A 10,816-nucleotide genomic window follows, 5' to 3' on the forward strand; every position below is an offset into this window, starting at 1 on the left:
GAAATACATATATTACTGATAGATAGATTCGTTTCAGAGTTCATGACAGCTGTTTCTTTTTTTTTTTTAATATATGCAAAGTTCGTTGTGACTTATACAGCGATTGTGATGTGATTGTCGATACGATTATTTTCAACGAGTAACTTCATTTACGCTACAAACGACACAAAAGCAATTGTACAAAGCGAGAACCTTAGTTTCTGCAGCCCATTGTACTAATTATTAATTATTCGTTATCCTTTGTTGTACTTTATTCTTGCTGACTCTACGATTTTATCACAGTCTTTGACGAGATCACACTCGCGATAGTCGAAGCTACGCGATTGATACACGTTTGCAACGACACAGAGCATAGAATTATATGTACTAATGGACGTTTTGTCTCGATAAAGGATCACGATAGTGATTATTACGTGCACTTTCGTATTTCTTAATGCTAGAATTAGGATATAGTGTGTGCGCAGTCTCAAAAATAAACCTCTTCGAAGGAGACAATATCTCTAAATTTACATCAGAGTTTTCACAATTATAAAGTTATTTATTGTAGCTGAAGCAACTGAGAGGTCAAAAAGGTAATAACATTATAATATTTTTCTAAAGCATTCTCATTTCGTTTCTGTAAAGAGAGAAGAAAAATATAAAGCCATCACAAAAAGCAGAAATATAAATTATAAATTGCACTTACCTGAAAGAATGAAACTAGAACTAAATAAACGATTAAGAATTGAAAATGACAGGAAACGAAGGAGAGTTTAATGAAAATAACTTGTAATTGCTGTAAAAGATAAAATAAGACGCAGAGTGTATCAAGAGAATACAATTCGATATAAAGTATAATTTCTTAACTGGCAAGGCCAGAAGATTTAATTGACACGGTTGATTGATTAATTCTGCGTGACTTTAATGGCACAATTAAATAATAACTCAATGCAGAAGTAATGCGTAATGGCGATATTGGTCAAAGAGACCGTTCTAACTTTCATCAAAATATACAATAATGTGTGTGTGTGTGTGTGTTTATCATCTAAACGTCGACCTTAAAGATTTTACAAGCGTATATTCTCGATACGTATAGATTATTGTGCTTAAAGAATACGCTGATTCTGCACGTAACAGACCGAAATTCGCTCGTGTCTTAATATTCGTGACACTTTTGAGAAATACTAAGCTGTAGGTACGATCTTTTATTAAAGAAATTTTTTTTCGTGTCCTTAACGTATAGAAGTCTGCTTAAAAAATTTGATAGAATTAGATCAGAAGAAAAATATATTCAGATAAATATTTAATCATTAAAAATAAGTTACGATATAAAAAAGTCACATAGTGATTTTAAATTTTAACGAAATTATGTTTTCTATCAATTCTTATCAAATTTTTTAAGCAGGAAAAATTACCTGAGAACAGCGAAATTATTCGCATATTTTGACTAATTTCGCTTCTCGACTTGGGATTAGGTTAGACTTATTCGTCGTATTATTCATTTTGTTTCATCGTTTTTACTAGTCGATATTGTGCAATTAAAGCTTTTGGTTCCTCGTCGCGGAAATCTTAATTAATGACATCAGAAGCGAGAAAACGCATGCTCGAAATTCTTGCATGCCATTTTCATTTATAATAACTAGTAATAAGAACTAAAGTAATTAATGTGATATGCAACTTTTTCCTTTATCTTTTCTCATAGTTTTGTTAAGTAACTTTTACGGTTGTTTGTTGATTTTTAAGAGAAAAGAATAGTTTTCGGAGTATTTTACAAGTTTGTTCGAGCGAATTATTCTTTTCGCTCAAAATATCTTTTTATTTGAAAATAGCACGAAAGAATTTTGTCATTTCTTACCTCGACGTCACAATCCAAATGGCGACTACCCAGAAACCTTGACGTTTTGCATCACGAGCTGTAGGTATTCAAATTTCGAAAGAAGGTACAGAAAGTATTCACGGTTCATTAGAAATCCATTAGCCATTTCATCGTAACGCTAGCACTTTGTTATGTTACTTCATCATTTATATGATTTTATATGTACAACGAGTTGTACAACTTGTAAATTTATTTACAGCAATAACATTTCTGTGTTGATTGTGACCGTCTGTCAAACGGTAGCCTCCTCGTTCAATTGCTATCGAATGAATTCTTGAGACAATCGCTACTATGCCTTCCGTGAGAAAATATTTTTCTTCCGGAAATGCCCGTTTTCAACGGCATATTTCTCAGCCTGCATAACGTAAGTCTGTGCGCTCGAGCGGCACGTTTTACATCGTTTCACGTCAATTCTGGAGCTCAGCTCGCGCTAAGAACTCGTTTCATTTTACGCGGTCGAGCAGAGGCGGGTGCAGCCTCCGAGGTTTTCATGGGCGTACAGGTTTTGCGCGAACGTGCATGCGAAGAAAGGCTCGTTACGCAGGGACGTAATTGCGCCTTGTATGTACCCAGACTCGATTACCTCTATGTACAATTTCCACCCTTGCGATTATGTGGGTCGTGAGACTCGCGTAAATTTCATATTAAAGCTTCTGGTTCCTCACCGCCGAATTCTTGATTGATGACACATCACAAGCGAGAAAACACTCGTTAAAAATTCTTGTAAAACTTTTTGAAATAAAAAGACGCATAAAATTGCAGTCAATCGATTTGTAAAACAGTTTCAACTTTTTTTCTTTTGTTTAAACAAACAACTGTAAAATTAATGTAATGTGTGATCCTCTTTTCTTCATTTTAACCTATCGTTTTATAGTCACATTAATTTTACGGCTGTTTATTGATTGTTAGAACAAAAGGCAAGTGCTTATTTTACAAATTTGTTTGATTAATTGCAAGTGCCAGTTTTTAAATATGTCATTTTATTTGAATATATTTTACAGAAATTTTGAGCGTATATTTCTTCGCGCTTCGAATATTACAAATTAAGATGGCGAGAAAACAGAAACTTTAAAAACGCATCAAAAGTATCGTATGCACTTTTCTTCGTGCTCCCGATGAAGTAAAATCGATCAAAAGAAAACGCATAGACGTTTTAGCATATACTATCATGTTTTTTATTCTAATGCTATTGCTAAGATGAAGTTACGCGTGCCATTAAATATTTGCCATATTTGAATTAAGGTCGATCTACTTTCTTTTCAATATAATAGATTCCGTCTCTTCTCCAAAAAGAGAAGATTCCCGACCATATATTTCGAACTGTCTCACTTGCGCCTCGTGTGGCGAGACTAATCGCTATCTTCGCATCGAGCAAATTAATATCAGTGTGATAGTTTTAGTTGGCACTATATAATCTCTTAAAAACAACGACGTCGTTATGTACTCTTTTACCTTGAGGTTCAAGGTTTGAACGTAACAAAAGCGCTGTTTCATGTAAAGCAAACATACAAAAGTTAAGATCGCAATGCTGCTTATAAAACGGTCAGGGGCAGTAGCGGCGTGTTTGTGCGGACACGCGTTCCGATCCGATAAAATTACGGCCCTGTATTTGTCCGCGCGATAACGCAGATATCGACTCGCACGCGCGCGCGACGCAATGTAAACGACCAGTGCATTCACAGGTGAACGCACGTGTGTGTGAAATACGGACTATACATACAAGAGCCTAACAATACGATCGACAATGAACACTTAAAACGAAGAGATGAACGTCTCGTTTCTGAACATCCGTATCGATATTCATTCTTCGCAAATTCTTGCGCGGGATTCCGATTGGCAAAATAAAGCATGACTACGTAAGAGACGAATGATCCGTTTCTCGTCGCGTGATATAAATAATATTATACATACGTGGTTGTGGTCTCTTTGTAGCAGTCTTACGCTCGGCATTGTTTGCCTGTTCCGATTAACATTTATATTTTCACTTAACGATAGTTCACCAGCTCCACATTCGCGGTTACTGAGTTGCGAACGTATGAAAATTGCTGTCTCAGCTATTGACGGCATTGGCAACACATGTTATTGTAATATTTCACTCGGCACAGACCATTTTTTATTACTACAGCACAATTTGGAGATTTGTCCACGCACTCGGATGACTCGTGCACTTCTGAAACGTTAAAGTATATTTGCCAAATCTACCAGTAAACAAACATTTTATTATTGGAAAAGAAATTCGATTGTACTAACGTGAAGTGTGGGTAAACCGTTAATGAGTAAATCGCTTAGGTCGAAAAACACAGAATTTCTATCGGGCTTCTATGACTAAAATTTAGAATTTTAGGAAGCAAAAATTCTATTCTTTTTTTTAAAGAAAACGCGTGTTCGTTTGTTATAACCAAACTTCACATAAATGTAACCTAATATTTTCTGTGCATGTGAATTGCATTTTCACGATGTTTATTCTTTGGCGGTTAATTCAAGTTAATTTGAAAAAAATCGGAATTAAGGATTTGAGTAACATGTCGAGAAGCTTTCTTACTTTTCGGTGGTTTGTTCACTGCTAACTGCTTCTTACACGGCTCCATGTTACATCGTTGCTCCGCAATTGGTTTGCCGATTTCCGAACAATTGGCACTACTGACTCCATCAATTATGCATCGTACAAGACGTGTTTGAATTCCGAAGTCACATGTCGTAGAACACTAAAAGTGAAACGTAATAATATTATTTTTGGAAGAAAATTCTTTAAACGCGACATATCTTACCGTTGACCAATCCGAGGTGAACCATTCCGGCGAGCACAAGGACATTCTGCAGACTTGCTCATTCGTTGGCTTGGGATCACTGCAATTTTTTGCGGGTAACACGACGAATTCGCCATTCGTCCTAGATATACAAACGGTATCTCGATGTTGCACGCCAACACCGCACGAGACTGAACACTAAAACACGAAGAATTAACGTTACATAAACTGCAATGTCACATAATTATATCTATGCGCACAGAACGTCCTGAGGTTATCCTGTACATCCTAAAACATTCCCTGGGATATCCTGGACATATTCAAGATGACTTTAGGACGTTTTGTGCTGTCTGTCAATCAATTACGCCCCGGACAACAAAATAACTAAAGAATGTCTTAAAGACAGAAATGTTTATGCCCTTCTATATAATTTTATTATTTGTTATCGGAAACACGATTCAGCGACTTCTCTTATGTAATTCTATCAAATCTTTCAAACAGAATTGTACTAACGGAAGTCCACGAGCCGGTGAACCACTTGGCTCTGTTGCAGTTTGTTCCACGTCCAAAACATTGCATCTCCATGTTTGGCCTCTCTTTGGGATTGCAAAATAATTCACTACCGTCGGCGCAGGCTACTTGTCTGATCTTTACACCATTTCCACATTCCGCAGAGCACTACGACAGTAATGAATGATCTGTCGTATATTCCAAACAAATACGTAAAATATATACTTGTTTACGCTACGATGTCTACTGTATTACACGACGTAATATTCGACATATACTCAGCGTGTGTATTATACCTTAGAAGACCATTCTGTATATAACCAGGGTGCGTGATGTCCTACGTCCATCACTATGTTACAAGCTGCTATTTCGCATGGCTTTTGGGATTCGGGTTTGTTGACCAATGAGCAAGATTCTCCGGACGTTATGCAAGTGACCGTTCGATTTCGAATTCCACGACCGCATGTGGTCGAGCACTGAAAAGCATAATTACGTGAGAAATACGAGAGGCAACGAGTTTCCGGAAGTGAATCACCGGAATAGAATTTATTTTGACAACAAAACAAAACGTCCCTTTAATCTCATTTCATTTCTCACGAATAATAGTGAAAATTCAACTCTGCTTAAAAGATTGGATAGAATCACACAAAGAAATCTATGGAATATTGAAAATTGTGTTTTGGATAAAAAGAAACAAGGAAATTGCATAGAAAGACATTCAGTAAGTATTTAATCATTAAAAAGCAAGTTACACGATATTAAACAGAAGAAATTAATAACTATTTCACATGATATGTGAGAAATTGAAATTTTCGATAAAAATGACAAGTTCAGATAAAGTCATATAGTATTTCGATGAAATATGTTTCTATCAATCTTTATCAGATTTTTTAAGCAGAGAAATTTCTCATATATAGCAAATTAAAGTTATGCTTATTTTTGATCGTTGATAATGCTCTATCTTAAAGCACTAAAAATAGCCATTTGACAATGAAGGCATTTAACGAACGAATGACTCACAGGGCCCCAAGCGCCCACGTTCCACCTGGGTGCGTCGTGCTGCGAATGCATATGCCTCAATTCTGGACCCGTGTTAGGACATGCCGGTAAGCTGCAAGCTTCCGTAGTCCTCAAATCCGGTGGTTGGACACACGTGCTGGCAGCCACGCGCATTAACTTCGCCTTCTCTTGGACACATTCCAGCTTTCGTGTCCTAATACCGATCCCGCAGGTGACTGAGCATTCGCTCCACGGTTCAGCTCGCCACCTAACGACATTTCCGGTTCTTTGAATGCGGAATCGAACTTGCCCATCACGAACTATATAAATGCAATGCATTTCGTGATTATTGGGTTTTCACTCATTGCGAAAAATACTCAGTAATATTGTTGTTAAATGTTGTAATATTTGTGCAACGATACGCAAGCATTGCATACTTCATTTCATGATGCTATTATTGTTATTATTTCATAATACTATTAATGTTTGAACAATTTTCCTATCGGAGTTAAACAACTTGCATCAGGATAAAATAGTCACGTTACAGCATGTTCAATACAGATTATCACAAGACAGATTATCATAGAATATACGATTTAGGAACATTGATGACATAGAAATATAGAGAAAGGTTGTCTTTATCATGTACGTATATAGGCAATAACAACAATTAATTATTTGAAAGATTGTAACTTTGGGATTTTTTTAAATGGTCCAACTTTACTCGGTTTTTCCCATCGATATAAATACCTGGCGGCGCAAGGATGATCGTTGCATCGTAGCGGGGGAGGATGCTTTGGTCTTTCCAAGTTCCGGCAGCGTTTATCATTGACGACTGTTTGATTGCTCTCGCGAATGCATTTTAGGATCGCCATCCTTACGCCTGCAAGTAAGATACAATCACATAAACGATATATTTCGCGCTTTGTTTCTTTTATTTTCGAATAAGGATAAATTCTTCTTATCTGCAAAAAACTGCAACATCTAAATGTGTTTCGCAAATATGATCCAGTGTTTTAGCTATCTTTAACTATGATCGACGTGACCGTTTCGTTTTTTTCCCGTATATCCGTCACTCTACACCCGTATCGCGTCAATCTAAATTAGGAAGTCACAGCTTCGGACATCGGATGCGTGCAACATTTAGCTGCCGAGAAAGTGAATGAAGGCGCACGAAGCGAACATCAATAACGGTTTCCGCTTGGTATCTCAAAAGCGGGAGTGCCCATCTTTGCGGACGTCTGCGTCCGCGATCATTCGTGCTTCATCTAACTTTCTTTGTCTTATTTAATTCCGCTTATCCTTAACTTGACAAAATAAAAAAAAAACATAAAAGACTCCTAAATTACTGTATAAATAATTACTCGAAAAATAAAATGAGTAATATGAGTGACTTATACAGAGTTCACCGTAAATCGTCAAGTAAATATTGTCACTCGAAATTAAAGAGTGAATCTAATTTATTCCACGCATATAGAAAGATATATACTGCTTTCAAGAAATTTGAAGAGTATCTTTTCGGATGAAGTCGCAATATATGAGAAGATTAAAACTATCTCGATCGGACTTTCGACGGTCACACTAAAACATTCGATATAATTGTACCGAAACGGACGAGGTCACTTCCCACGCAACAACTCGGTCTAGACGAAGTCGTTTCTGTAATGATCTCTAATTATCCAGACGCTTTTTGCTTAATTGTTCGTTTAATCGACTCCTCGCAGCGGACTCCAAATGACAACTTGAAATGACGTGACCTTTTTATATTAGCATCGTTTAGGATCGTGTATATGTGTGCGTATGAATTGACCTTAAATCTAAACGTCGTGTATCAAATATTATAAAATTCCAAAATAAATGTCAAAAATTTTTCATTTCTCAGTTCACTTTCATCGATTTTGAAGACGTTTTGGCTCTAAACAAAAGCAAATTATACGATAATGAAACTTTCACATGTGAAAGGATCACTTCTTAGACCTACGAAAATATTGTCCCAAAATATCGGGTAAACATCTAGTAACGATAACATTATATTAATGTTATAATTTCCCAATGTAAATGTAATATATAACACATGTTATATATAACAGCTACATTGCAGAGAGGGAAATTATAACATTGACATAATGTTATTGCTGCTCGATGTTTACTGGTTTATTGTCGTACAAACGACTTTGATTATTATATTTCTCTTGTGATTTTGCACATTAAAGGGTTTCGTTAATTCAACAAATGGAATAAATTAATTGGGCACTTTTTACGAAATAACACGATATCATCGGTGAGGTTTTCCCGCTTACGGCACGCAATACCGCAGCACGAGTGTCGCATGATGTTATGACGCGAGATTAATTATCGACTTACCTCCCCCGCATTCCTTCGAGCAGGGAGCGAAGTCAACTATTTTCCAGGAGAACTTCCTCCTCTTCTTCTTTCTCGCCTTTGACTTTGGCTGATCGCCCGCCATCACCGTGGTCGGCGGATGCTTCATCTCTTCCTTCCGTCCGACATCCTGCGTACGCGCAGGATCGCGATCACGATGCGTCGAAGATAAATCGCTCCGCCGATCCGATCTAGAAGGCAGAGCCGTATGAACGAAGACAAATCGCGGGGCTCGACTCGGACACGCCGCATAGATTCCTGCACAAGGAGGAAGTCCATCGGCGGAATCCGAATCGAGCCGCGTGAAAAGTTCCCTTCGAGATGTATAACACGATGATTCGCAGATAAAAATAAGAGCATAAAGAAATATTTGAAATAATTAGATCGTTATAGAGAGATCCTGGTAGAAACGTATGCGCAGCATCCGAATAATTATAGTCTAGTGTTAATACATATTGAAGTGAGCAAAGAACAAATGAAGTATATATTATTGGAGTAAACTTGCTCATTTTATGAGCAGCAGATGCACTTGATTCTTAATCAATTGAATAGTCTATTTTTATCTGCTTTCGTTTAATAATTTTTTAATGATTTCACACATTTTTCAGCAACTGCAGGAAAAGCGTTATCTTTTATTGGGATCCTAAATACTGTTCAGTCATTAGATAAAAATTAACGTCCAGTAATTGCTCGAAAACTGCATTAAATTTCTATCAAGGCAGCGCATGCATATTTACATTCTCGTGATGGGTACTCGTACGGTCACGTGAGTATCTGGACTAGGTATTTCATTGCCCCGATCGTTTGATCCTACAAAGAAGAATGAGGCGTTACGACTTTATGGACTGTAAACAGCGATGTTTAATCGTATGTAATTGAAATACGGCGATAAAACAATTACCCGCAACAAGTAGCGGCGGTGCGATAATCGCTTTGCTGTCCGGCACTTCTCTCATGGGCAACATGTACTTGTAGAGAACGCCTGGATTTAAGTCCAACGACAAGATCTACGATAATGCACGAACAGCAATATGAGCAATATATTAACAACGTTAAAATTTTAATAAAAATGTGAAAAATCAGACGAAAAGAGAGAATTAGGGCTTCTGGATACTCGCCATGTTGAATCGTGACGTCAGAGGTGAGAAATGACACGCTAAAAATTCTTGCATTTGAAAATATTTGGGAAACTATTTTTTTTCTTGGCAGTTAATAAATAGCCGTAAAATCAATGTGACGAAATTATGAGGAAAGGTAGGTTAAGGAGGAAGATTGCATTAATTTTGCAGCTATTTATAAACTGTTAAGGAATAGTTCTCAGAGCACTTTACTTTTATAGAAATCTTTTTATTCGCACGCGCGCAAGAATTTTTGAGCATACCTTTCCTTTTCTGATGTCATCAGTCTCGCGGCTAAGAACCAGAATTGAAAAACAAGTAAAAAAGCAAAATATCTAACCCTGATACGACTAATAGAAAGCGAGCGGATGACGATAACGCGGGTAATACCTCTAAATGCAAAGACTCGTTCAACGGCCCTGTTGCCAAGATGCACTCCATGCGGTTCCTATCGCCCCTCTGGTATGTTAATGTCGTACCAGCCGCTTTATAAGTACCACTGGGACTGTAAGACCACGGTCCGTTTAGGATGTAACTGCCGTTACTGTCTCTCAACGCTGCGAGTAGATCGATCGTCTGTTAACCAGCATACTACCACTCTGTTACGTAATATCGCGAGCAAAAAAAAACACGCTACTCGGTTACTAGCTTCCGCCAAATTATTCGCGCGCTTCCACGAGTAATTTTTTTCAATCGAACGAACGTTAATTACGTTGCAATCTCGGTGAGACTATTGAACGACAAGTATATTAATTTATCATGCGACAGTGAATTATTGTCAGTGAAATCGTCCGATGCTACCTAGAAAATTACTGCTGAATCGCAATTCGGAAATGTTGAGCGACATAGCGCCCTTCGGAATCGTGGTCACCTGCTGATGACCCTTGGGTAGAATCGGTTCCATGAAGATGCCTTCGAACAATCTGCAGCTTTTGCCTTGGCCACCGCACACACCGCAGGCGTCCATCGTCGCACCCGAACCTACCACCCCATCACACCCTACGGACTGAACGGTAAACACGTGAATTTCCGTCGCGTTCCCCCATTCAGGAAACATTCCATGCGGTTTCTAGGCTATATTACTTCTTGACACTTAAGAAGTAATATAGCAATGTGTTTCGAAAGATCGACTTGAAAGGAATTCATCCTTCTGTTACTATATATATATATATATATATATATATATATATATATATATATATATA

General features: G+C 37.5%; 1 protein-coding gene across 2 annotated transcripts in view; it reads right to left on the reverse strand.

Moving 5' to 3' along the window:
* Positions 1-731: 731 nt before the first annotated feature.
* LOC116848322 (thrombospondin type-1 domain-containing protein 4-like) overlaps positions 732-10,816 on the reverse strand; it is a 94,341-nt gene continuing 84,256 nt past the window's right edge. For both annotated transcript variants that reach the window (XM_032824266.1, XM_032824267.1), the window contains 12 exons: positions 10,413-10,617; positions 10,002-10,168; positions 9,395-9,500; positions 9,231-9,303; positions 8,476-8,684; positions 6,862-6,994; positions 6,133-6,379; positions 5,409-5,588; positions 5,116-5,280; positions 4,624-4,800; positions 4,398-4,560; positions 732-4,025 (listed from right to left, as the gene is read on the reverse strand). In XM_032824266.1, coding sequence (XP_032680157.1) covers positions 3,910-4,025; positions 4,398-4,560; positions 4,624-4,800; positions 5,116-5,280; positions 5,409-5,588; positions 6,133-6,379; positions 6,862-6,994; positions 8,476-8,684; positions 9,231-9,303; positions 9,395-9,500; positions 10,002-10,168; positions 10,413-10,617 — 1,941 coding nt within the window. In that variant the 3' untranslated portion in view covers positions 732-3,909. The remainder of the gene's footprint in view (positions 4,026-4,397; positions 4,561-4,623; positions 4,801-5,115; positions 5,281-5,408; positions 5,589-6,132; positions 6,380-6,861; positions 6,995-8,475; positions 8,685-9,230; positions 9,304-9,394; positions 9,501-10,001; positions 10,169-10,412; positions 10,618-10,816) is intronic.

Source organism: Odontomachus brunneus, unplaced genomic scaffold (genome assembly GCF_010583005.1).
Source record: "Odontomachus brunneus isolate Ranch 3 - 2012 unplaced genomic scaffold, Obru_v1 Obru_scaffold_093, whole genome shotgun sequence".
NCBI classification, from domain to species: domain Eukaryota; kingdom Metazoa; phylum Arthropoda; class Insecta; order Hymenoptera; family Formicidae; genus Odontomachus; species Odontomachus brunneus.